The sequence below is a fragment of the Podarcis pityusensis genome (genome assembly GCF_964106645.2).
Source record: "Podarcis pityusensis genome assembly, chromosome: 2".
NCBI classification, from domain to species: Eukaryota; Metazoa; Chordata; class Lepidosauria; order Squamata; family Lacertidae; genus Podarcis; species Podarcis pityusensis.
Genome location: NC_138029.1, coordinates 92838466 through 92866462, shown reverse-complemented (window position 1 = coordinate 92866462; position 27997 = coordinate 92838466). Strand labels below are relative to the sequence as shown.

Here is a 27997-nt window from a genome sequence, read left to right as displayed (position 1 = left end):
GGCAGCAGCAGCAAGCAGGAGAACCGGGAGCAGCAGCAGCAGCCGCCGGATTCGGCCTCGAGGCGCCGTCGCGAGAAGGAGCGTCGGAGGCGAGGCGGGCGAGGGAAGGGAGACGAGAAGCGTCCTGGTTGCTGCCTCTGCCTGTGCCGCCGCCACCTGCACCCCCCCCACCCCCATCATGCTGGCGCTGTTGTCTCGGCTGCTGGACTGGTTCCGGTCGCTGTTCTGGAAGGAGGAGATGGAGCTGACGCTGGTCGGGCTGCAGTACTCGGGGAAGACCACCTTCGTCAACGTCATCGCGGTGAGATGCGTGATTCCGCACCCCGGGGTGTCCCTACTTTGCCCCCTCCCGCCTCTCCTTTGATACCCGCTTGAGCTGGAGATGGGCGGCTGCTCTCGCTCCTCCCCTCCTTGGCCCCAGTCAAATGCATGCACAGTAATTTTTCCACTAGTTGTAGAGTGGGGTTGTGTTTTTTTGGGGGGGGTGGGAGAAGAGGAACACCAAATTGTCATTTTAAAGGCCCCGCCCTCGGCTTTCCCTCCGCCTCCTGCAGCCCGTTGAATTCTGCCCCGTGCGGGTGGTTAAAAGTCCCAGCACTTTGAGGGAGCATGCGAGGAGAAAGGCCACGCCAACTCCTTAGGATAGGGCAAAGGGGCTTTTCCCACTTTCTTTCCTGGGTGGGGTGGCGTTCAGACATGCAGCTCGCTCACGTGTTCAGCGGTACAGCCAGGGGACAGGAGAAGAGTTTAGGTTAGGGACTTAGAATTCTGCTGTTTCCCGGACCTCGGCGAGCCGTGGAAGTTGGGGTGGGGCTGAGCCAGGTGATGCTTTCGCCCACTTGGTTGCCTCCAGACACTCAACTTGGATGAAAGGAGTTCTGGAGGAGGGCTGGACTAGGGAATGGTGGGTGTTACCCTGCCTTGCCCAGCCCAGTCATGTCTTAGTCAGGTCTGAAGCTCTTTGCATAGCAAGCCTTGTTTGGGATGGGCAAAAGAAGAAGCTGCAACTCTTCTCCCTGAAGCTGCTATAATCCTCACTCTCTGTGGGTGTGACTTTCCCAAAGGAGAACACTTTTCTCTCCCCAGTGCTTGTAGGTGCCAAGTGATGTGGGAGGACCAAGGGCCTGCCTGGTTTTACCTGACTTTGCTTTGGTTTGGAGATGACTTCCTGGGCCTTTCTCTCTCTGGAGGAAGTTAACAGTTGGGCATGTTGCTCAAGATTAGTAATACAAGACCAGTGTGCACTCAAGAGTGGTCTTAAGGTGCCACATAAGTTTAAGTAAGGATGGGCCTAGCCAATATTTGGAGGCTATCCAGAAACCCTATGTATGTCTGAGCTCTTCCAAGACATTTAAAATATAAATGTTATCTATTTTGTTTTAAGGTATTTCTAGGGCACCTTTAAGGGTAAAAAAAAACCTTGCTAAGATGACTTAAACCCTCTGAAGGGCAACACTTAAGCAGTTTGTGGTATACTTGAACATACATAATCTGAGGCCCTTCTCCAGGTACTTCCTCTGAAAGAAGTTTTGAACGTGGTGGCACTGTCTTTTTGGCTGTGTCTATGGAGGGCCCTCCCCAGCGAGGCCTGCTTGATGCCAGTATTAACATCATTTTGGTGCCAGGTTGACATACCTCTTTTCCCAGACTTCAGAGGTTTCAGTCTTTCCTTTCTTTTTCTTTTGTTTGTATTTTGGAGTATCATTTTACTATCAGTTAAACCTGATGATGGTTTTTAAATTGTTTATGTAAGTTACTACTTTTATTGGATGACTACATGTACTTAAAGTAATCCATGTGAGTTTGATTGAGTCTAGGAGCCCTGTAAGGACTGATTAGGGTTATGTTTCATTAACCAGGGCAAGGGATATCTGTAGAAGGTCTTTCTTTTTTATTTATTGACACTATTCTTATAAGCAAAAAAGCTCACTTAGACTGCATAGCCTGAACAGACTTGATACACAAGAACACTTATTTACCTCAAGGTATCTTAATTAGCACATATTATAGATGAATATTGATCTTTTTAACTGACGTTTCATACTTGTATTCTAGTTGCAAAGCATCATTTTCGCTTCCAGGGTTTTTGGTGTGTGTATATATATCTTTATGCCATCTGTAGATATTGATAGTTATGGTAAAATCGGGACCAATCCATTTGGAATACTTTGCTCTGAATAAAGGGGCTCACTCTGTCTTGAGTTTGCCCTTTGGGGAGAGCAGAGTTGGGTGAATTGCATTCAGCTCATTCTCCTGGTAGGTCAAAGTAGCTTTTCCTCCTTGGCGCATTAACAATAGGAGGGTGGGGTCAGGTTGCTGTTTGGGATGGGGCAAGAAACCTTCCACAATGGACTCAGCTGCAGAATTTGCCTCTCGGTTTAGCCATTAACTTGCTTATCTATGCTGAAGTTGCCTCATAAAAAGCTTTGATGATGTCTTTCTAAATGACTTGATTGCATCACTTCCAACAAACAAGATGCTACGTTTTCTTGATTGTTTTGTGCCTTTATCAGGGGCATGCAACATTGTCTTGCTAGAGTAAATCTAAAACAGTGCTCTTATTTTGGGGGGCAAACTGGCCTCTACTTACTACACTTAAGATCGTTTTGGCTTTGGTAGGTCTACTGCTACAGCAAGCTGCTTCTGTCAGTTCTGTAGGTTTTAATGGTGGCAGTTTGTTGGATAAATTTAGTTCATAATATGGTTCTAAAAGACAACAAAACAGCTTCCTTGCAGGCCTAGGAAATGCTTTCTGGTCTGTACTAGCTTGGCAAACCATTGGAATGTAATGTACTTTGCTTGTAGATATTTTTGTCCTGTTTGTTGCTTAGACCTTGCCTCAAACACAGTAATGAAACTTCTGAGGGGATCTTGTAAATGAGATCTGAAACTGCTCACATTTTTCTTTTCTAACAGTAGTGCTTATGACAAAGAGTGAGCAAGGAATAGTTTGGAAAATTAAGAGTGGGATCCTTATCATGTTTGCTTGGAAATGAGTTCTGTTGAAGTTAGTAGGGCTTATTCCCAAATTAGTAGGGGTTAGGTCTATAGATGAAGTAGTCCTAGCATTTTTTCAATTTTTTCATGGAAATGTCTTGAGTCTGAGTCTTGACAAGATTGCATCTGTAAATACTTCTAAGCAACTAGAATGATTTAAATATCTTCTTGTGAACCAGCCTGAGATCTTTTGATAAAGGGCAGTATATAAGCAACAGCAACAACATTTTGCACTTAAGCTTTGTGTTCATTAAGTTCAAAGAACATCATTGTGTGGTAGACATATGCTCCATAATAGTGATGGGCTCATTTGAGATGACTTCTAAATACAGTCATACCTCTGTTTATGAACTTAATTCATTCCGGAAGTCCTTTCTTAAACTGAAACTGTTCTTAAACTGAGGCGCGCTTTCCCTATGAGGCCTCCTGCCACCGGTGCCTTTCCACCATTCAGATTCCATTCTTAGACCGAGGTAAAGTTCGCAAACCGGGACACTACTTCCGGTTTTGCAGAGTTTGTAAACCAAATAGTTCATAAACAGGGGTGTTCTTAAACCAAGATACCACTGTATTCTAAAGCTTCCAGGTTCAGCACCTGCATTGGGATATCTCTCTCCTTAGCTGAGATAAACAATATAATCAGAAGATGGCCATACCCATGTTCTCCTTATCCACTGGGGATAGGTGTGTGCAGCAGTGCCTAGGAACTGGGTGTATTTAAGTCTTGGTCTACTGACAGACCTGTACCTGATTTATGGTAGATCAGATACTGAGATTATTGCAAATAATACTGGACTAGTGAATTTTTGCCTACCTACTAAGACTATGTTCATACGTGGAACACTTAGCACAGATCATAGCCTTGATGCGAGTTCCTATGTATGCATGCTTGCTTTGTACATTTTTATACTTCTTGATGGATCATGGGGATTCTTAGGCAGTGCTGGAGGGAAGCAGACCACATAAGGTTGAAATCAACCCATACTGTTGTCTTGGGGGGCAGTTAGCAAATAAATAAAAACAAAGCAAAGCTTTGTGAATAGGGATAGTTTAAGCAAGTGCTGAACCATCACCCAAAATACAATATGTGTGTTCTTGTGCTTGAGTGCTACCAAAGGGCGTGCTTGCCCTGAAAACTTCTTAATTCAAAAACAAACACTAAATGCACAAAATATGGCCAAGAGGTTGATGCATCATTTCTTTAATATCAGTCCTTGACTGCCTTGCATTGCTTGTTTTCAGGACTACAGGGCACATCTGCTATGTTGTTGACTTTGAATGAACGAATTATGGAATTAGAATGGCGAGGCAAAAGGGCGATGTTGGTAGAGTGCTTGCTTGGTAGCTGCTTGCTCGATGCTAGGGCTGGGGAACCTGTGGCCCTCCAGATGTTGCTGCATGACAACTGCAACATCTGGCGGACTGCAGGTTGGCCACCCTTCAGATACAATGACTTCCTTTAAAGGTAGTATTTAGATCTACAACATAAACAAATATTTTATCCAAACCTTTCAGGTAAATTGGAAGCTAGCTTTAAATTGGCACATGTGGTAGAATTTGTTAAAAACATGCTATTATTGGATGATATATCTTTAAGCAGAACTTTTTTGTTCTTACTGGCAATGCAAATCGCAGAAAGGGAACCTGGTTGAATGTATAGCAGATCCTATGGAAAATTTTACTGTTCCTCTTCCTATAAACTGAACTAAGGTTGATAAAATATTTAAAACTAGAGAGTTGCTTCTTTTTCACCCACTAAAAGAGTGATGCCATATTACAACTTAAACAGGGATAAAATAAGCCAGGTATGTGTTGAATACTGGGAATCATACCCTCTTGCCAAATCATAGAAACCACTGTTGGAAGTCGAGGTTCCTAGATGACAAAAGAACTGGATATCTTTCCAGCCCAATTTAAAGGAGTGTCAATTTCTTATGTAGAAGTAATGTTCTTTTGCATTTAAAAAGTAAATAATTTAAATTAATTTAATAGTTCAGCCTGTTAAAGAAAAGTACCATTCAGTGGAAGGGGTGGGGGAAGGATTGGTTCTTTGAATTGAAATTGTGTACCTTACTGCTTGGTTGGGATCTAACACATCTCTAGACTTAACTGGGTGAAATCTATTAAATATGTATTCTTGCAAACTTGTTCTTGCGTGAAATAAAAGAGCTTTGTCGGCTTCAGTATTAAACTTCAATAGTTTGTGTTTCTGTCACTTGGACTGTAGGCAAGTGATGATAGGGATCTTTATTCTGTGATGATTGCAACTGATAAGCACCTAAAAAAATACAGGGTTGAACATAAGTCATACCGCAGACCCATTAAAAGAATGACTAACTTAGGTCTGCTCATTTCAGTGACTCTACCCTGAGTAAAACTTGGGTGCGTACAATCCACTGTGCTTCACCTTGGTATTGGGGATCTATTGCCTACAACTCCCATGATCCCTAGCTAGCAGGACCAGTGGTCAGGGATGATGGGAATTGTAGTCTCAAAACATCTGGAGGGCCAAGTTTAAGGAAGCCTGGCCAAGAGTAAAGTTCCCTATCCTTCCAAGGTAAGTATAAAATATTGAAGGCTAATAACTTGCCAGGCTAACAGCTCAGTTATATATGGGTAGTCTGGTAGTAAGGATTTCAGTTAAATATAAAAATGGTTAATAGGAAAGACTTGACTAATGTTATCAGAACTTGAACAACATATTAACCACCTGCATTATTATTATTCCATTAATAATAAGGTCAGGGATGTTTGTGTGGCATGTGAAGCTTGAGTAGGGAAGGAAGCTGATTCTCTTTAATTTACCGTATTTTTTGCTCTATAAGACGCACTTTTCCCCTCCTAAAAAGTAAGGGGAAATGTGTGTGCGTCTTATGGAGCGAATGCAGGCTCCATGGCTTCAGCGAAAGCAACGCGAAGCCTCCAGAATGCTTTCGCTGAAGCCAGGAGAGCAAGAGGAGTCAGAGCTCCCGCTGCACTCCGGAGGCTTTGTGTTGCTTTCGCTGAAGCCAGGAGAGCAAGATCCCTCTTGCTCTTCTGGCTTCACTTCACTGGAGAGGCGCTGCACAGCTTTCCCTCTCTGCGCAGGAAGGGGCTCCGTTTCTCCTGCCGCTTCGCTGAAGGGGCGCTGCGCAGAGAGGGAGAGAATATATTTTTTTTCTTGTTCTCCCACTCTAAAACTAGGTGCGTCTTATGGTCGGGTGCGTTCTATAGAGCGAAAAATACGGTAAATGACTAAAGGCTGCGGTCTTTTACAAGCTTACATGTGGGTTAGTTTCATTGAATTCAATGGGGCTTGTGTCTGAGTGTGCATGTTTAGGATTTCACTGTAAAAGTAAGATAGTGTGTGTGGGCTGGGAATATATTACAACTTTTTTTTTTTTAAAGTACTTTCAGCTGGGCATTATCATTCAAAGTGCCTGCCTGAGCAACTTCAAGGGAGCTAAGCTAGCCTAAATGCTTCCATACTGGGACTAAATGTTTTGAGAGTTGGATTCCTAGATCTTTCAATTCTAGGAGAAAGGCTGGTCATTGCTTGATGTAGGCTCTTATCCAGTCATCGGCCAAACTGGATCATTACTTGTTTTCTGGACAGATGTAATAATAGCATGACTCATGAACGGTGATCTAATGAGGGTGAAGTCTGGCTTCTTTGTGATTGCAGCCTCCTTTATCTGAACTCCAAATATTTAAGACTGCTGAAGTAATCTTCAATTGCTGAGCAAAAACTTGGGATTTAGCAAACTTGGGGTGCATTTTTAAAAACACAAGCTAATACCAGTCTATGAATATCAGCATACTGATTTTAAAATCGGTAAGAGAAAGCAGAGCTGTATCTGCTCTCCTAACCTTTTCTGAATATCCTTGGTAGTAGTTGATTGGCTACTGCGGAACCCTGTGTTAGTTTTTGGCATTTGGGGAATTACCCAACTCAATGTTTGTAGGATTAGCATTGAGAAGCCTGGCATCGAAAATGCTGTGACAAGCCTTTGGAGAGGAGAGGTATTTCTCTGCTTTAAATGCCCCTGGATATCTTACGCACGACGGAACATGCTGCAGTTGTGGATGGAAATAGAAGTGATGAGGGAAGTAATGACGTGGCTCTTGTAGAAGCAAGATACCTCCTCCTGCTGTGTCACAAGTAGCAATGACACTGTAGACTTGCTGCTGCAGGTTTCAGCTGTCAGTGTAACACACAAATGCCTCCAGAAATCTCTTGGGCAATAAAATAAAAACCGTCCTGTCTGCCTGTATGCACCCTTGGTGATTATAGTGACATCTTTGCTTCAAAGGGGGGGAAGTTGCCGCTTCTCTTGGCTTCCCAGAGTAGCTTGCCACATGCAACCCTGGTGAGGGTCTTTTCCCCCAACCTGGAGCTTGTGATATTCAGTTTTTGTATCTGCTACTTATCCAGACAATTAATACTTGGGTCACTATTGACTTCATGGTGAGACGTATACAGATTGACTAGCGTATCTAAGAAGATACAGTGGTACCTCAGGTTAAGAAGTACTTAATTCGTTCTGGAGGTCCGTTCTTAACCTGAAGCACCACTTTAGCTAATGGGACCTCCTGCTGCCGCTGCACCGCCGGAGCACAATTTCTGTTCTCCTCCTGAAGCAAAGTTCTTAACCCAAGGTACTATTTCTGGGTTAGCGGAGTCTGTAACCTGAAGCGTATGTAACCTGAGGTACCACTGTACTGGTTTTGTTATGATGTAACACTAAACCATGACTTTGTGTTATGGGGATAAGCCTCAGAAGCCTCATAAAATCTTAATAGTTGGAAGGTACCCAAGGTTATCTAGTCCAACCCCCTGCAATGCAGGAATCTCAGCTAAAGCATCCATGACAGATGGCCGACCAACCTCTGTTTAAAAACCTCCAAGGAAGTAGAGTCCACCACTTTTTGTGGGAGTCTGTTCCACTGCTGAACAGCTCTTAATGTCAGAAAGTTTTTCCAAATGTTTAGTCAGAATCTCCTTTCTTGTAACATGAAGCTATTGGCTTGAGTCCTACCCTCCAGAGCAGGAGAAAACAAGCATGCTTACTCTTCCATGTGACAGCCCTTAAGATATTTGAAGATGGCTATCATATCTCCTCTCTTTTCCAGGCTAAACATAACCAGCTCCTTCAAGCGTTCCTCATAAGGCTTAGTTTCCAGACCCTTGATGATCTTGGTTGCCCTACTCTGCATATGTTTCAGCTTGTCAACATCCTTCTTAAATTATGGTGCCCAGAATTGGACACAGTGCTCCAAGTGGTCTGATCAAGGCAGAATAGAGTAATACTGTTACTTCCCTTGATCTGGACACTATACTTCTAGAATAGCGTTAGCTTTTTTTTGCTGCTGCATCACACTGTTGACTCATGTTAAGCTTGTGGTCCACCAAGACCCCTAGATCCTTTTCACATGTACTGCTAGTAAGCCAGGTGTCCCCCATCCTATATTTGTGCATCTGGTTTCTCCTTACATTTGTCCCTATTGAAATTCATTTTGTTAGTTTGGGCCGAGTTCTCCAATCTGTTACAGTCATTTTGAATTCTGATTCTGCCTTCTGTGGCCTTCACATTTCTCCTTCCAACCCCTTCTCTGGCACAACCATGAGAAGGGATATGAAAGCTTTTGCTTACATTTTCAAACTAACCACAGCTTGCTGTGCCATCCAAACCTGGACAAGCTATAGTTATGCTAACTATAGTTAGCAGAAACAAGCCAACATCAAGGCATTGTCTGTGAAGCTAGATTGTTTCCACTCATTGTGGTTGAAGTTTAGGGTTCAGATGTAACACTAGTTGGCGTCCGTCTGTCTCGGGAGGCAGTGGAGGAATGCACCTTTGGGGGTAAGGTTAAGCTGCTGGAAGGTTGCAGCGCCCGCTGTGGCTGTAGAGACTGATGCAGGAGAGACATGTTTTATTGCAGCTAGAGTAGATGGTGTCGAGCTGTGCTTCTGCAGATGCACCATGATGTTTCTTCTTTCTGCACTCCTTCCAGCGGTCATTCCCCCTCTGGTCACTGCTATGCGTACATGACCTCACTGCCTGTCACCAGGCACTACAGTCATCTGCAAGGGATTCTCACATGGCAGGGTCTGGAAAACAAGCCTTATGAGGGAGTTTAGCCTGAATGAGAAGAGTCTGAGAGGAAATAGGCTAGCCATCTTCCAATATCTCAAGGGCTTTCACATAGAAGATGGAGCAAGCTTGTTTTCTCCTGCCGCAGGGGAGGGTAGGATCCAATGGATTCAAGTTACAAATAATGAGATTTTGACTAAACAGGAAGAACTTTCTGATGGTAAGATCTGTTTGACAGTGGAACGGACTCCCACAAGAGGTGATAGACTCTCCTTCCTTGGAGATTTTTAAGCAGAGGTTTGATGGATGTTTTGTTGAGATTCCAGCTTTGCAAGTGTTGCGACTAGATGACCCCTGGGATACCTTCCAGCTGTACAATTCTATGCTGCTGTGAAAAAAACAAGTGAAAGTTCAGGCTTCCAAGGGTGACAAGACCATAGTGAAAGGTTGTGCAGCTTATTGTAGGAGACCCTTGTCTAATTGGCCACTTCTGATGGGGATTGATGACTCTAGTGCAAGATGTTTATGTGGTGTAGCTTTTCATGAATGCTGAAATCAAGCACTGGTGTGTTTATGCCTCCGTCAGTCAGCTGACCTGGCTCCTCAACCTCACTCCTGGCTTTGTAAGCAACATGTGTTAATCAGCAGCCATGCTTTTTGTGCTTGCTTTAGTTTAAAATCTCCTGTCAGAGGGGCATGGTCACTCTGACAGGCTATCAGTGAGCAGAAAGAGCCGCATTAAAATTGAAATAATGTTATGACTGTGAATGCAATAATCCTGCTTGCCTTTTTATAAATGAAGGCATCTAGGTTCTAAAGAACCAAGTGCATGTTTGAATATCACTCCCACATCTGAAAAGACAGGGACATGAAATAGCACCACAACATCTCTATAGGTCTCCAAACAGATCACTGTGTCAGAATTCGAGGTGTTGTAGTGATGATCAGTGTCCTGCTAGACCCGGAGAGGCCCAGCATTAAATGCCCATTCTGCCATGAGGCTTGCTGGCTAAACTTGGGCCAGCCACTGCCTTATCTTACTTCACAGGGTGGTTATGAGAATAAAATGGGGGAGGGGAGGACATTGCAAAGCCATGTTGACACCAGTGTGTGCGCATCATTGAACACTCCTGCATTGTGCCAGTGAATCCAGTTGAGTAAAATGGCTTCTTGATCCTTACCCTCAAGTCCTACTTGGGACAGTGTTGCAGAGACCTTTATGTAAGAAATTACAATCTTTAAAAAAACAGATGTCGCTGTTTATACTTCACAACTTTTTTGCACTACAACTTGCTTTTCCACTCCCAGAGTGAACACTTGGCGCCAACTGCTAGTAGCCTTGGGACTACAGAGCTGGAGGGAAGTATTATTTGCAGTGTTAGAAACTGGGATAGAAAAGCTAGGAGCCAAATGACTTCTGGGACCTGGGTTGGGGGTGCCAAAACAGAAGGTCTAGTCGCCATGGTGGGTGGGGAGCAGCAACACTTTTATTATTTTTATAAGCATGAACTAATATGCAATTCATATAAGAGACATATTATTAATATCACATTTTATCAGAAATTGTTAATACATGTTTAATTTGGTGTTTACAATAAAAATATTGGTACCATACTTCAGTTTTCAAAACACTGTACTCTTTATGGTTAAACTCCATAACATATTGTCTATCTTTAACATATACTTCGAGGCTTCAAAGCACGTACATTTCAGTAATCTTTGAGTGTTAGCTAGCTGCAAAAAATAGCACCTAGACTTTTTGAGGTACTCACAAATGGAGAATCTTTAGGGGCAAAATGTATCTGGCGCCCTGCTAATTTCGAACTCTGATTATTTGGCCACATGCATCTGCCAGGAGTCTATTACTGCTGGACTGTTTGGGATTAGGGTGTGGTGGTGTTGCAATCTGCTATATATGGTGCTCTGAGAGTAGTGGAAGTCACTCCTTAAAGCAACATTTCCTCTTTTGGATACTTCATTACATGCTTGTTATTGCATAATTTAATATTGCAACAGCATTAATCTTTGTTCTGATACTAGCAATAGTCGGTGTGGAAAACTGGAATGTTCCAAATGTAGTGGGAAGCTATGAATGTATGTTTCTAGAACTGTGAAAAGATTTTTTACCTCCCAAGTTTAGATCATGTGTTTGGTTTTTGTCCAGTTTTACAATGAATTTTTATTGTGTTATTCTCTATGGTTTGTTTTTATGCATACTACTTAGAAATGCTTAGGTTTAAGCAGTGTATAAATGCCATACATATGTATTTACTTACACACACACACACACACACACACACACACTCTCTACAGTAGCCTAACAATAGGACAACTTTCAGAAACTTGTTCTACTGGATGAGACTTTAGGTGCAACATCTGTCCAGGGCTTATCACTCTAGATCAGCCTTTCTTAACCTTGGGTCCCCAGATGTTTTGAGACTACAATTCCCATCATCCCTAACCACTGGTCCTGTAAGCTAGGGATCATGGGAGTTGTAGGCCAAAAACATCTGGGGACCAAGGTTGAGAACCACTGCTCTAGATGGTGGTTCCCCGGACTACCCTAAACTAACTTGAGGGTTAAGCAAAATGTGTGTACTAACTGCTTTCAGTTTGAGCACAGCAAACTATGATCTGACAAGTACCATATTCTTTACATGGACTGATAGTTAGGTATGCATTTGCATGGTTTTAGTGAATAATATATAGGGATACTATGGTTCTGTAGTGTAGTGACAATTCTTGGAAGACCTTTTTATGCTGACTGGCCAACACAGCTGATTGAAGCTATTTTGATTGGCCAGTCATTTTAATGATTGTTTTGCACTGTTTATTGATTTAATGTGTTTCTTACGCTGCCAGTGTTAAAATCTCTGTTGAGCCCCTGGTGGTCTTGGGAAAGTTGTCAGTCTCTTTGCTTGAGTCGTTTCACAAGAAAACCTTCTGCCACCCAGATCTCCCTGGAAGAAGGGTGCAGTATGGTGCACGTAGAAGTTTACAATTATGGCTTGTAAGCACTGTAAATCTTGGGTCGAGTAGGTACATGCATATGAGAAAAGAATAAGCATTTCTCATGTAAGATTCAGAGACTAAAATTTCTCACAATCTTAAAATTGTAGGTCTGTCAGTGTATGCTGAACTTGTGCTAAATAAATGTTAATGTTTCTGCAAGTTGTCTGGCATACAGATTTGGTGATGCTGTGGAGAGAGCTGAGCATTAAAGAAGCAGCACCACACGTGTTGTAGGATTATATTTACTTGTTAAATGGCTATCATAGCTGAAAGACTGCTTGGGTAATGAAAGATGTCTAGCAAGCAGGGTGCAATAACTTGCTTTTCAAAGCAATCCTAACTTTGATTCTGCAGAACATACTGAAGCTAATATTTTGGCGACTGGCTCTAGACAAACCAATAATATAATTCCTGTGTTGATATATTTTGTTTAGTAAATTTATCTCCCACCCTGCTTGCATCATGGCATGCAAGGTGTCATACATTGCATTCCCAGGCAGTTTCCTACCTGGGCACTTTGGAAACAGAAATTTACTTAGCTTCAGCAAAATGGCTGCTTCGTGTACCGTCGGGCAGTGACCTACTGTGGTGGCCTTGGTCAATAACTTCCATCTGAATTGGACAGAAGCACTATAACCATTCATTCTTCTGGACCTCTCAGGGATGCTTGATATAGTGAGGTCATCAGATCCTTTTGGATAACTTGATAGACATGGGAACTGAGGGCACTACTTGCCATTGGTTCCGCCCTACCTGATGGAGGTGCTGCAAAGTTTTATCATATGCTTGCAACACCTGTACACATCTATGGGAAAAGATGTCTAAGCATGTGATGTCATTGTTATGCTGATGTTGCCCATCTTCCATTTTCATCAAATCCAGAAACAGTGGGCTCAGTTTTTGAAAAGATGCTGGCCTTCATTCAGCCCACATCCATGCACAAGCAAGTTCAAGGTTAAGAGTTTAAATTGCTAACCTTGGGTTTCTTAGTCAGATGTTTGCCTGCCCTGGGGTTGCCCTCTCCCTCCTAAAGGACAAGGTGCATAGCCTGGAAGTTCTCTTAAACACTGGCTTTTCTGCTTGGTTTTTAAATGGTGGTGACAATCTATTATACCATTCACCAGCTCTGATAGAGTTCATTTGGAACAAGGGTTTGGTGCCTGTCCTCTGTGCTTTGGTAACTATGGGGCAGCCTTCTGAACACGAGGGCACCTCCCATATGTACGTCCTCAGTACTTGAAAGAGATGCTGGAAGTGAGGGCATAGAGCCTCACCTTTTTCATGGAGGAGTTCTTGCTCTGTAATGTTCCACCTGTTGCTGCTTTTTGACAGATAATCACAGTACAGTATTTTAGGGAGGCATTTTAGGGAGGCATAAGGATGATTCTCTTCTCTGCTACTCTTATGCAACCTGCTAACTTTGACATCATGGTACACTCGTATAACTTGTTCTCCTACTTTGCTCTGTCGGCAGTTTCCAGTGCTTTACATGCATATTCTGGCAGCATTTATTTGCACATCTTTTGCACATTTTAACAATTACAATGGATCTAAAAGTTATTTTATGCTGTAAAATAAATAAATAAATAAATAAATAAATAATACCCCGCTCATCTGGCTGGACTTCCCCAGTCACTCTGGGCGGCTTCCAAATAAATATTAAAATACAGTAATCCATCAAACATTAAAAGCTTCCCTAAGCAGGGCTGCCTTCAGATGTCTTCTAAAAGTCTGGTAGTTGTTGTTCTCTTTGACATCTGGTGGGAGGGTGTTCCACAGGGCGGGTGCCACCACCAAGAAGGCCCTCTGCTTGGTTCCCTGTAACTTGGCTTCTCGCAGTGAGGGAACCGCCAGAAGGCCCTCGGTGCTGGACCTCAGTGTCCAGGGAGAAAGATGGGGGTGGAGACGCTCCTTCAGGTATACTGAACCAAGGCCATTTAGGGCTTTAAAGCTCAGCACCAACACTGTTAACGACCTCAGTTCCAAATGTTTCATTGCAAAATTATTTGGAATTGAGCAAGTCCATCGCACATGGAAATGACTGTATTCCTTCTGATACTTCCAAAACTGGTATGTTTTGTTTAACTACTTTGGAATAGTAATCTGCTTTGTCATGAGCTTGAAAGGGTGTATCCCACACTTGCTCTGCTAGCGCAGCAGACTTCTGCTTGCTCAGTGGAGCTTTCCTCTCTCCTTTCTCCTGCAACCCCTCAGACTCTGCTCCAGAGGGTTGGAAGAAGAGGGGAGAAGAAGAGAGAATCTCACTGGGCAATTGGAACTTGATGTGTGTGGCATTGGATATATCCCAAAGTACAGTCAATCCTACTTTTGTAGATAAAAATATTCCCATTTTGCCATATAAAGTCCAATATGCCAAAGTAGACTGATCTACCAGCATTCTGTCCCCAGCTAGTCAATGTAATTAACTTGTTTCATTTTGCAATACAAATAAAGTTGGCTCTTGTATATTCTGGGAATTAATCATTTTGCACTGATATATATAAAACTAGGAATCTCAAGTGAATACCTTCATTTTAAATTCCTGATGTATCATTTTAGAAACTTAAACCATAGAAGTACTTGGCTTGTCCATCTTTGATTTAAACTTGATAGACTCATATCTGTTTTACTGTAGAATTTGGGAGGAGCTGGATCACTATTAAATCTGAGGTTTTATATACAATCATAGGAAACTTACTTGGGCTAACCTCATTCTTAATAAGCATTTAGTGTTCTGCACTCAGGACTGCACCATAATTCTGTAAACGTATAGAAGTGTAGGATTCTCAGTTTTTAATACTCAGAAAATTAGTATCATAGATAATTTTTACCGCATAAAATTTTGCAGCATGCCCAGTAGTAAGTTAACTGGTAGGTGAACAAAAAGTTTACAAAATCATTGTAGTAGTGTGTGTATCTTTAGCCTTACTTAACCTTAATTTAGTGGTCATATAAAATAGGATCACACTAAATAACAAAGCTGTGTAAGGAGCACTGAATCTAATGAGTGTTGTTTCAGGTTACTTCCTGGCTGTAATCTTCCTTTGAAGCATCATTTTGAAAATGCGTTCATGAGTATATTTTCCAGTAACTCAGAGATTATAGGTCTCTAGCTGCCTGCTTCTAAACGGTCAGGTGATTCCCTAGTCACGAGTAGGATTACAGACTCATGATCACCTTGACTTTTATTTCGTTTGGTTAAACTGAGGAAGTGGTAACGCTGTAAACTAAGAGCACAAAGGAGAAGCTAGCAAAGTAGAATAGGGAATGGAAAGAAATGCCCAGTGTTCCCCCCCCCCTCCATGGCAGAATAGAGACTGATAAGTGTAAAATTTGGGCATCTTAATTCTTGCCAGTCCTGTTCTTATAATTGTTTCCAGGCCTTAGCATTTGTTCTTACCTGTAGGATTGCTTTATTTGGTGACACTATATATAAGTTGAAGTAGGATCACATTGGACTTCACTGCTTTGCCTGCCAACTTTAAGCTTTTTCCACTCCTGTAGTACAGGAGGTTTCTGGTTAATGGATCACCTGTTTAAAGGGTCACCTGAGCTGAGCACATTTTGCAAGTGCACTGCCAAGTGGGTTGTAGTCGGGAAAGAAATACAGTGGTACCTCAGGTTACATACGCTTCAGGTTACATATGCTTCAGGTTACAGACTCCGCTAACCCAGAAATAGTGCTTCAGGTTAAGAACTTTGCTTCAGGATGAGAACAGAAATCGTGCTCCGGCAGTGCAGCAGCAGCAGGAGGCCCCATTAGCTAAAGTGGTGCTTCAGGTTAAGAACAGTTTCAGGTTAAGAACGGACCTCCAGAACGAATTAAGTACTTAACCCGAGGTACCACTGTACATTGGTACCTCGGGTTACAAACACTTTGGGTTACAAACTCCACTAACCCGGAAGTAGTACCTTGGGTTACAAACTTTGCCCCAGGATGAGAATGGAAATTGCGTGCTGGTGGCAGCGGGAGGCCCCATTAGCGAAAGTGCGCCTCAGGTTAAGAATGGATTTGGGTTAAGAATGGACCTGCGGAACAAATTAAGTTTGTAACCCGAGGTACCACTGTAATTCTGTCTCACGCGCGCGCGCGCACACACACACACACACACTTTTGAGCAGGAGTAGGCAATGTTGTGCCCTCCAGATGTTGTAGGCTACAATTCCATACAACATGAGCTATGGTAAGGGATTAGAATTGTAGTGTAGTCTACAACATATAGAGGGCAATACCTACCCCTAGTTTAGAGCTTGACAGTGAAGATAACATAACATTTCTGGCTTTTCTTGTGAAAGCTACTGGCTAAAGCTTATACAACAATATACTGCCAGCTGATCAAAAGGTCACTAGTGTGAGCAGAAGATACTTCCATTTGCATGATAGGGAGGAGTATAATTTCCATCAGTAGTCCTCCTTGCAGCATCACACACAGTTCTTGAGGGTGGCCCTCAGTAGTCTTCATGTGGTGCTCATGTTCATTTGTGACATGGATCACTTGAAGTCTATCTTCTGCTTTTCACCTTGGATATTTGCCCCCCCCCATGTGATAGTTTAGTACAATGCAGTTTCACTTGTGGCAGGTGTTTAGCTAAGCGGTTTGACTGCAGAACAGGCACCTACCTAACATTTGTTTTTCTGTGGTTGTGCTTAATAATATTGGCTTTGAAAGTGAAGAAACCTGCAATGCGTCTTTGTGTTTCGTAGATCTGATGTTCTCCTTTCCTAGTGATGGTATACTAAGATACACTTGAAGAAAACAATCTATGTGTGTCTCTCTCCAAGTGTTGTCACTTGGATTGAATTAAAACAAGGTATTTATCCATAGCCAGTCACACAAGAGCAGAGGGTTGTTAAAACATTTATCAATTAAAAACAATTAAACAGTACCTGCTTGTAGTTCAGCAAATTGATAGAATCAATGCAAACTCTTTGTGTGGATCTACTTTGCTTTTTTAAGGTACAGGGACATGTTCAATGCATTGTGATCACAGTATAATCTTCACTACTTTGATGTGTTTGTAAAAACAGCAAGCTGTGTTTCAGTAAGTAATATAAAATTGGTGGGAAAGCTCTAAAACAGCACAGTGCAGGACTTCAAGTGTTCATTGAGTGGTAAGGGCAAAAACTTACAAATGGCTTTAGCGGTGCTGCCGAGGCCTCATGTGGGATAAGGCCCATTGCATCACTGTAGAATGGTTTTTAAATACGTCTGTCTATATAGAACATACAATCTACAACTGAAGTGATGAGTGGCAGCTAATCATACAAGTCACAATTTTACAAAATAATGTGTTAAGTGTAACATCAAGACTGGACTTGAAATGCACTGACTGGATCAGGCCAAAGAGCTTGGTGATAGCCTTGCTTTGTATTCTTTAGTCTCAAAAGAGCAGGCAACTTGAAGGGAGAATAATATATACAGGGCTTTGCCTAAGTAGTCTATTGCAGGTGAGTTTTATGTGTGTGTTGGGGTTGAGTTAAACACAGCTCATGGTATCTGAACCTACTCCAGCATTGTTGCTCAGCCGTGGTCTGCAGTAATCCATCTGCAGCACAGTAAACCTTACCTTGAAAAAATATTCCCCAGATTCTTCAGGCTCAGACACATCCCAGAGTAGTCTTTCAAGTTTAATACTTAGAAATTATGCAATTTGATGCTAGTTTATCTTCCCATGATGTGCATACGTTGTTCAGGTTCTTCCAGATACTATCCTGTCACACCAAGGAGTTGAGAGTACTGTTTTTCTGGTAGATAACCCGCTTGAAAAGGATGAGACATTCTGTCCAAGTTGACTAATAGTTTCTTAATGTGATTGCAGGAAAATTGTTTTTGGGAGTGGCATGCTTAACTTGCAGGTAGTGCTAAGAAGCTTGAGAACTCTTCCTATGCTACCTTCATAAATCTGGAGGCCCTTTGGGGTCATTGTATGTGATTCAGCATATGCTGACTTACTCCTTCCTTCCTCCCCTCTGTTGATGATGCTCATGGCCTCTCATGTGATCTTTGTTCACTGACTGTCTCAACTGCAAACTTGTTCATTCTGAAAAGGATGTTGGAAAGAAGCATGAAATCTTGGTTAGAGCTCTCCTACATAATTAATTTTCTATGGCACTGCAACCATGATTCTTGCATCAGTGGGAAAACATGTAGGCACATGTTTAGCACAGCTAATTAAGCTGCCTGAGAGATCCTCTGCCGGACCCTACTAATGACTGTGCTCTTTCCTCTCTTCAGTCAGGTCAGTTCAGTGAGGATATGATTCCTACAGTGGGCTTCAACATGCGGAAAGTTACCAAGGGTAATGTCACAATAAAGGTATGTTTTTCTAGTTTATGAAGGCAAATACATTGTTCTGCTAACCACTTCTCAGGAAGCAGATGAAAGGAGACCAGTTCAAGCCTGGGGGGGGGGGCATAAAACCTTTCCATTCTCCCACCCATTCAGTCCCTGACTGCTTCTCGTACCCATCATCCTATTAATATTGTCTACTGGGCTCAAAATTTGTAATAGAGGGCACTGTGTGCAACACTTGATGCTGTTTTGAGCTTGCAAGTTATTTACGTTGTTTTATATGAATCCTGGGACGTGGGTGGCGCTGTGGGTTAAACCACAGAGCCTAGGACTTGCTGATCAGAAGGTTGGCGGTTCGAATCCCTGCGACGGGGTGAGCTGCCGTTGCTCAGTCCCTGCTCCTGCCAACCTAGCAGTTCGAAAGCACATCAAAGTGCAAGTAGATAAATAGGTACCGCTCCAGCGGGAAGGTAAACGGTGTTTCCGTGCGCTGCTCTGGTTCGCCAGAAGCGGCTTAGTCATGCTGGCCACATGACCCGGAAGCTGTACGCCGGCTCCCTTGGCCAGTAAAGCGAGATGAGCGCCGCAACCCCAGAGTCGGCCACGACTGGACCTAATGGTCAGGGGTCCCTTTACCTTTACCTTATATGAATCCTAGCTTCCTATAGTTGGCTGTAAGCAATTGATAACTTTTAAAAGGCTACCGACACAACTGTGCCATAGGGCACAAAGCTTGGTTGACACCCCCCCCCCGATGCTGCTGTCATTATTACATTATAAAGCAGGGATGCAGCACTTGCAGCCCTCCAGATAATTGTGTAGGGCTCTCAGCTCCTATCAGCCTCAGCCACTATGGCCAGTGGTGGTCAGCAACATACAGAGGGCCATAGGTTCCCCATATCTAGTATTGAAGGATAGCTATTTTTTAATATTATATGCATTTTAGGGTAGTTAGAGGAAATCAGGCAATGGGTTACTGCAACTTGGGTGATTAAGTGTGCAGTCTTACTTCTGTGTTTAACAGGACCTGGCTGCCCTGACATACAGTTACTGGGAAAGTGTTAATGGGAACATGCAGAACCCCCATCAGTCCAGTTGTTCCTTAAGGTGGGGCCTGCAAGATGCATGCTTCAGGGTTCACGGGCAGGTGGGGCAGCTTTTCAGCACATCAGTGGACATTTTGGTGGAAAGCAGAGTGGCAAGGTTTGGAGCTCTGCTGTACCTTGTTCAAACTGCCCACAAAGAGAAAGAGCATTGAAACCGGCTGCTGCTGTTCATGCTGCATAGGAGGAGTGCTGATTGCATATGCAGGTAACCCCCTATTTGCGTGGGGGTTGCGTTCCTGGCTGTCCCATGCGTTGATGGAGCCTGCATAAGCCCGCCCCTTTCTGCCTCCAGGTCCAAAACAAACCTGCGTCGGTGGTTGTGCATCAATTGAACACACTCAAAAAGGTCGCTGCCTGTATCAGGTTTTGTCACTGTAACTGTGATTAGGGATTAGTCCTCTATTTGTGTTACTTGGGTCATTCGTTCTACAGATGTAAGCATCTCCCACAACAAATTTCATATTGCAATAAAAACAATATTAGTGGAAAACCTGCTTTGTTACTCCTCCTGGCTGACAAAATGCTTTCAGTTTTTTGGTCCACATAGCTTCCTTTATGACTTGTATAACATCGAGTTCAGTCGTTGCAATTTTGTATTCAGCCTCCAGACATAATTCTCCATTTTGTCTCTTAAAAAAGATCTGGGATATAGGAGGACAGCCACGATTCCGAAGTATGTGGGAACGCTACTGCAGAGGAGTAAATGCTATTGTGTAAGTATATACACCTTGTGGTTACTTGGTTGTGGCTGCATTTGTTGTGTTGTACCTAGTTCTTCAGGTGTGTTAATCTACTGCTAAGTTCTACTCTTTAACTGTTTAGCTATGTGCTTGCAAACTGTGCAAGCTTGGGTTTTCTTCCATTTGAACTCTGTTAAATTTCACTGTCTAAGGAAATGCATTAACCGCTTGGTAGCATTTATTACTTATTGCTATTATTATGTATTACAATTAGTCAAAAGTGCTTTTCAGAGCACTACAAAAGTATGTCATTTAAAAAACTGACTGTGTTGTATAGGTACACAGTACTTCTACAAAAACCTGGGATCCTATACCCTAAAAATGGTGGATGCTGTTCAAAATGAAGTTTCTCAATACCATGGCTTGTCAATGAAAGCTTGACAATTAGTTTATATGAGAGCCAGTGTGGTGTAGTGGTTAAGAGCAGTAGACTCATAATCTGGGGAACCTGGTTCGTGTCTCCGCTCCTCCACATGCAGCTGCTGGGTGACCTTGGCCCAGTCACATTTCTTTGAAGTCTCTCAGCCCCACTCACCTCACAGAGTGTTTGTTGTGGGGGAGGAAGGGAAAGGAGAATGTTAGCCGCTTTGAGACTCCTTCGGGTAGTGATAAAGTGGCATATCAAAACCCAAACTCTTCTTCTTCTTATTATTATTATATTTATTGTAAGCAATTGAACAAAAACCTTTTAACTGGACTTCCAAAGCAACATCCAATGCATAAAAGTAAAACATTGAAACCACAACTTATATAAAAAAAGCAAAAGCATGTTCTTAACATACAGTGCAGAGGAGAATGTCTAGTCGAGTGAATGCTCTGATCCCAAAAGAGTTATCAATCTCTCTAGCAAATAAGACTTGCATATCTACTTCCTGTGATTCCACTTGATTGTTCTTTAATCCCTCACAGGGATTCCCAGCATGATACCAGCAAACTGCAAACATTAGATCATACTCTAACACAATCTAGTTCACACTGCAGCACAGAGTCTCTAATCTACCTAGTTGCCTACTGCAGCAGCTACTGCTAAGGTTAATATCTATGGCTTTACCAGGTTGCGTATGTCCTCAGCACTGACCCGTTACCGGTGAGCTATTTTACAACCTCTAGCAATTTTGCTAGAGTTACTTTGGCTTACATAGGATTGCCTTGCACAAATGTTTTATAGTGTATAAACCCAGTGGTCACTTACTGAACTCCTTTAACAGGTATATGGTGGATGCTGCGGATCGTGAAAAAATAGAAGCCTCTAGAAATGAACTGCACAATCTATTAGACAAACCACAGCTACAAGGAATCCCTGTAAGTTGTAAACATCTGGTCCGTCGTCCCATACAAACTTTTAAGGTTTTAATTTGTTTTGAAAGGAATTCTACCTTGTGCCCAAATCAGTCAAACTCCACTTGTGTTCAGCTTCTGCAGCTCCATCCGTTCCATGTTCTTAAGCATGCTTTTGACCTTCTACTGAATCAGACCATTGGTCCATCTAGCTCCTGGTTATCTATAATGACTGGCAGTGGCTCTCCAAAGTTTAGGCAGGAGTCTCTCCCAGCCCTTTTTGGGAGCTCCATCCCTCTTGTCTTAATCCTTGTCTGGAAGCTTCCATAGTAGAACTAATACACTACAGCAATATACCCAAAACATGAAGACTATTCAAATGTTTCCCAGAGTGGAAGCTGTTAATGTGAAAAGTCTTAAAAATAACTTGCTAAGAGGGTTGGTTTTGACAATCTGTGTTCAAAATGTTTTAGTTAGCGAACGCTGCTAACTGAAGGAGCCCACTATATACCTAAACTTACCCCATCTGACTAGGGTGCTATGGAAGCGAGCCCTCTGGTTTTGCTTCCTGCTTGGTGTGCTCACATCTGGCTCCTTTACTGCCTCTGCATGCAGTTTCTGTGCTGCATCTGATGGGACGACCAGTGGCGCCAGAGTGTGGGGTCCCTTTGAAGTCTCTTCATAGGTTTGGTTTGAATTCAAACTACGTCTACAAATAGATAAAACCCTGAGCTTGTTGAGGCTTAACTGCCTAGAACCTGAAACTTTAGTTCTTTCACACTACCGATTTATTCCCTCTATGCTCTGGTTTACACGAAATTGGGCAAGTAAGTATCTTGTTTTAAACAGAATGTAATCTGCCTTCACAAGAAGACGGGGTACAAATAAATACAGTACCTTCTCTTTTCAGGTTCTAGTACTTGGAAACAAAAGAGACCTTCCCAATGCTTTGGATGAGAAGCAACTTATTGAAAAAATGTAAGTGACTAAGCAATTATATGATAAGATGCTCTGTGCTGACTTGCTGTGTTCAAAATTAAACTTGGTATGGTAAGAGAGGTGTTGTCTAAGAGACTAGTTTCATATTGTAATGTGATTCTTAGGAATAGTAAGATGACTTACCTTAGAAATATTCCTATTAATTACAATTAGGGATTATCACTAATGTGTTCCTGTGCTGCTTCTCTTCCAGGAACCTGGCTGCTATTCAAGACAGAGAAATCTGCTGCTACTCCATTTCCTGCAAAGAAAAGGACAATATAGGTGATTAAAATGCATAGGTGCTAACTTCCACTGGGTGCACAAATTGGATTCATAAAGGCTGTTCTTGCAAAACTGCATGCATCCTTTCAGACATTTAGCAGTTCATGCCAACACATATACTAGCATTTTTATAAATTCAGAACTGTGTAATTAACTGACTGTGAGACTAGATAGACCAAACATATGGTTTCATAAAAGTGAAACTGGCAGGCCACACTTCTGAGTATGGGAACTCAGAGTTTAATCTCTATAAGGTGTCTTTCATTGAATACCCTGACAGTGTGCTGCAAATGCTTCTGTCTTCCGCTCAGAGCAGTGGAATTAGTCTATGGTAGTACCTGGGTAAATGGAAAACTACGTATAAAGACAAGGAAAAACAGACTGATCACAAACAGTTCACTTAAAATGTGAATAAGGCTGAGATCTGTTAAGCAATATAGTTTAGTAAAGCCAACTTGCTTTGGATAGATTTGGACCGACTCCAAACCAAAGCCTGCTTCTCTTGAAGCTTCAGGTCCATTTCAGAGGGTGGTTCTTGGTTTCAGTTTGTAAGTCCTATTTGATACATTTTTGAACCACCTACAGGCTATCTCTCCATAAAAGGGTGGCAGGGGAGAGTGGTGTGCCTTTGTGACTGATGGCTTCCACTCAGGGAATGGCTTTTCTGGGTCTCTCCACCCCCTCTTCTTTTGGGAGGGACACTGAAGCAACCTAACTTCTAGCTGTTCAGTATTCTTAACTAAGTGTTGGTGCTCCTAATAGTCAACTTGCCATCACTAAAGGATTTGAAGTTGACAATTGGCATTTTGTGTGACCTAATACTCTTCTTATTCCACATGCCATCCTTTAGATTCTAGTTCTTAAAATTAACTCTTGGTTGTGTTTGTGTCTGCCATGTGTTACTAGGCTAGTTGCTTTCTGTCCCTCCTGCAAAATATATGGCCCTAATCAGGACTAGGAAAGTTCATTTTTTAAAGGAACTACCGTATTTTTCACCCCATAGGACGCACTTTTTCCCCTCCAAAAATGAAGGGGAAATGTGTGTGCGTCCTATGGGGCGAATGCAGGCTTTTGCTGAAGCCTGGAGAGCGAGAGGCATCGGTGCGCTCCGACCCCTCTCGCTCTCCAGGCTTCAGGAAGCTATTCGCAAGCCTTGCGCGTCCGGCGGGAGGTCCCGCCGGGCGCGCGAGGCTTGGGGCGGCAGCCTGCCGCCCGAAGCACGGGGAGCCCTCCGGAGGGCGCCCCATGCTTCGGGCAGGTGTGCGCAAGGCTTGGGGCAGCAGCCGCGGCTGGGGGGGGAATAATTTTTTTATTCATCCCCCCCCCCCAAAAAAACGAGGTGCGTCCTATGGGCCGGTGCGCCCTATAGGACGAAAAATACGGTAATTCCAGTTCATGTTCATCGCTTTACAAAACTGTCTGTTTCAGTTCAAGTTCATCCAAACTATCCTTGGCATTTTTTCCAGCATTCAGAAGGTTACAAGCTGGTGTGATGAAGTATAAAAGTTATTTAAGAAGAAAACATCAAAATATGCACACACTGATAGCAATGTGACTAGCTTTCCCCAACAATTATGATCTTCAAGCCTAAAGGCCCAAAGAATCTAAAGAGTCAAGAAGCACGTGTAAGAAAAGGAACTTGAAGATGAACTAGAATCAGTTCAAAGCTGCACTTCCAAAAAAATTAATTCACATTCAGCCTGGTGATTATGGGAACAACTTTCAGGTGTAGTTCAGAGATTTTTGAACTAATTCAGTAGACTTCATTAAACCAAACTAGTTCATTCCAAGCCACTGGCCCTTGTAGAATTTCATTTAGTTTGTTGTTTATAGGTCTATAACTGACTGAATATATAGCAGAGACTGTGCCTACAATGTTCTTCATGATTGTGTGACTTAACAGGTGTGTGTATGTACACAGCATTTATATAGCTAAACTTATTGCTTTGCAGAGCATGGTGTACATGCTCATTTTTTCTTTTAAGTATCCACCTCTGTCCTAATTAGGTTTCCCTTTCTTAATGTGACTTTGGTGCCAACTGTTGCCTGCCTGCCTATTATTTAGCACTTTTTGAAAGGACAGGTAGTAATAGTTTGCCCCGAAACCTACCCAAAAAACTTTTGCCAAGATGCCTTGGGTCCTGGAGCTTGGCAGCCCTATGAGGTATTTCTGTAAATGGATCATTAATGGAACACCTGCCTGCTATTTTCCTATGGCCTCCCCACACCCAAATCTGGAAAAGGAAATTATTACTTACATGTAGAGCCTAGTCTAACCTTTTTGAATATATAGCTGTGTAGATAAGTGTAATCTCCTTTTTAGATTGGATGTTCAACTGCAGGAAGTAGAATATCTAAGATAAATGACAACTGTTTCTTTTTCTTCTAGATATCACACTTCAGTGGCTTATTCAGCATTCAAAGTCCAGAAGAAGCTGAAATATCACCGATAACATCTCCACAGTTGGCCATAGTCTGATTTGTCTGCTCCTTCCATGATGAAATGTTATTCAGGATAGTCCTCCTGTATCCAAGGAATTGCCTTTTTTCACAGTTCATGCCTCCATGTGCACTGCTGAAGACTTATATTCCTACTTCTGTCATAAAAATTGGCTAGAGTTGTCATGAGTCGCGCAAATGTTTTTTCTTAGTTCATCTAAGCAGTGGCAGTGGGTGCTTCTCCCCTCTCAAAGGCTATCATTAAATCAGTGTGTTTCTGCTCTGGTCTTCCTGAGCCAGGTTTTTATATTTGATTGTCAAGAAACTTATTTAATTCTTATATTTAGTGGCTCGTTGAAGATGCTGACACAGGGCAGCGCAAGGATTCTAGCACCACTTTATTGTGCTTATAAAGCTTTTCAAACACTGTTTAAATGGGATACTAACTTTTTCTCTCTCAGATGCATGTGATATGTATTGTAAAATGGTTTGCAATGGAAAGTGCCAGGCACTAGGTATTAAATCACTAAATTACCTTGAGTTTCTCAAAACTTCCTTCATTCTAATGAATGAAATGTCCAATTGTCAACTTTTGTATCTGTGCAGGTCATTGCTAATGACTTTATATGCTGAAATTCTTAAGGGGAATAGAGTACTTTTGAAATAAAGCTTTCAAGTGTTTGAACACACAAGCAAGTCAAACGAACCTGGGAACCTCGGACGAGACTGAACAATCACACCTTGTTCCTTGAAATGCTTTGCAAAGTCTGCATGGCACCCTGATGGTGTCAGACTCCCAGCACAAAATAATCGTATTGTTATCTGGCTTGTCCTCTTAATGGAATAATTGAGCACAGTTGCACTTGGTGCTAGGAAATGCCTAGGCTATTGTGACAACTCTAGATTTGCCTGCTTTCTCGGTGTGTAATCATGTGTAAAAGTCCACAGGCTAAGAAATGTTGAATGGTGTCTTGAAGCACAAGAGAATCAATGAACTGATCCTGTTTCTTGGTTAGCTTCTACACAGCATAGAGGTGTATGACTCAAACTGTAACACTACTTTTGTAGCTTTACCTTCTTGGCAATGTCAATATTTAAAGGGACAGACTTGTTAAGGCTGGTTTTCTTCATACAATGTCGATGTAGCCCACTGTATGCATACAAATATATGGTACACCTGCTTGTGTTGCCCCCATTGTTTCGTTGTTTTTTTTAAGCAGCACCTGCATGTACTTGGATGTTGCACTTTTCAGAGTCCATGTTAACACAGGTTTGGTACATTTAAGGGCACGTTCATAATATGTCTTTCAAGGACAAAATGGTTTCTCAAAGGACAGATATTTCATACTGGAACCCCCCAAGTACTGCGATCAGCCATGGTATAGTATGCCTTTGCTAATCTGCATGTATGGCAAAACTCTTCTCGTCTTCTACTGGCATTCCTGTGTTACTTACTTTCAAAGGCTCTATGCCAAAAGGCCACAGGCCATGCCTTTACAGTATCACATGGAGTTTGTAAAAGACTCCACAGTGCTATCAGGTGGTCTGGGGGAAAAGTAACATGGGATCATACATTAGCCGCAATAGCCAAATATGTGTGCATTACAGGCAGAATGTATGAAGACTCATTAAAAAGTTACAGCAGCTTTGCAACAGCAATTGGACCAAGTTGACTTAACACACAAATGTGCCCCACTACAGCCAGTTTTGCTTTATACTGCCATGGCCTTACTGTTCCCATACAAACTTGCTGCACTGTTGCACAGACACAGCTATTGCTTCCATTAGCAAATTGAGCTTTTTTGCATTTTTAACTTCATATGTGCTTCTATAAATCCTGTATTTTTGGTGCTGTAGAGATGAGGTCAATCACTTGCTATTGTAGTTGACTACAGACTGCTACACTTAACTAGAGAAACTCTGCTTGTGCCTAAAAATAAGGAAGCTGAACTAGAATGTGTCAACTTTTCTTCTTCTGAGAATCAAATTACTGTTAAAGAAACTGGCCTGTTGCTGAATTCAGTGTGGGTTCTTTTTTTGCGCATACTTCACTGCTTTCAGCATTTCGACATCAAAAACCACTATCAACTTTTTAATCTGTGCATTAATCTCGGCATGTGAAGAACTTATACATTTACCAAACTTTGTAAATATGTGAATTTTTTTATTTAGGTGGATGGCATTTTGTTTTACTGCTGTTTAGCTTTAACCAATAAACTTATGTTTTCAGGGTTATGCTGGCATGTATGTAATTGGACCTTAAAAGTGTCAATGTGACCGAGATAGAGATGGAGTAAGCCTGTATTCTTACTCGGACGTTAGAGACTCTCACTGTTCCTGTGCTTATTGAAACTTGCATATGTTCCAAGTCCTTGAGGCTGTGGTCGACTGCACTCTCCACAGCGAGTGAAGCCTCAAAACCTAGTGTATGGAATATCCAGTCCGGCCTCATGCAGGTGTCCTTCCTGTTCATAATGTAGACATTTGTATTCCTGTACCATTTCCCTAATACACCCCCTTTTTCCTTTTTACAAAACGTAAAATTACCTAGCTATGCCTTGGGACGCAGGTGGCGCTGTGGGTTAAACCACAGAGCCTAGGGTTTGCCGATCAGAAGGTCGGCGGTTCGAATCCTTGTGACGGGGTGAGCTCCCGTTGCCCGGTCCCTGCTCCTGCCAACAGTTCAAAAGCACGTCAAAGTGCAAGTGCAAGTACCGCTCCGGTGGGAAGGTAAACAGCATTTCCGTGCACTGCTCTGGTTCGCCAGAAGCGGCTTAGTCATGCTGGCCACATGA

At 42.5% G+C, this 27997-nt stretch overlaps 1 protein-coding gene across 1 annotated transcript; it reads left to right on the top strand.

Moving 5' to 3' along the window:
* Position 1: 1 nt before the first annotated feature.
* Positions 2–27437, top strand: ARL8B (ARF like GTPase 8B). The gene is made up of 7 exons (XM_080995926.1): positions 2–301; positions 18320–18400; positions 20122–20195; positions 21431–21524; positions 22411–22478; positions 22693–22763; positions 25153–27437. Exons 1-7 carry the CDS (start codon positions 179–181, stop codon positions 25200–25202), a joined length of 561 nt encoding a protein of 186 aa, XP_080852052.1. The 5' UTR covers positions 2–178; the 3' UTR covers positions 25203–27437.
* Positions 27438–27997: the final 560 nt, after the last annotated feature.

Bases quoted from the DNA above. Each gene is read 5' to 3' on its own strand.
- ARL8B (XM_080995926.1), top strand. From the start codon at position 179: ATGCTGGCGCTGTTGTCTCGGCTGCTGGACTGGTTCCGGTCGCTGTTC. The intron at 302-18,319 runs GTGAGATGCGTG...TCCTCTCTTCAG, and splicing joins CCTTCGTCAACGTCATCGCG to TCAGGTCAGTTCAGTGAGGA. The intron at 21,525-22,410 runs GTAAGTTGTAAA...TTCTCTTTTCAG, and splicing joins CACAGCTACAAGGAATCCCT to GTTCTAGTACTTGGAAACAA.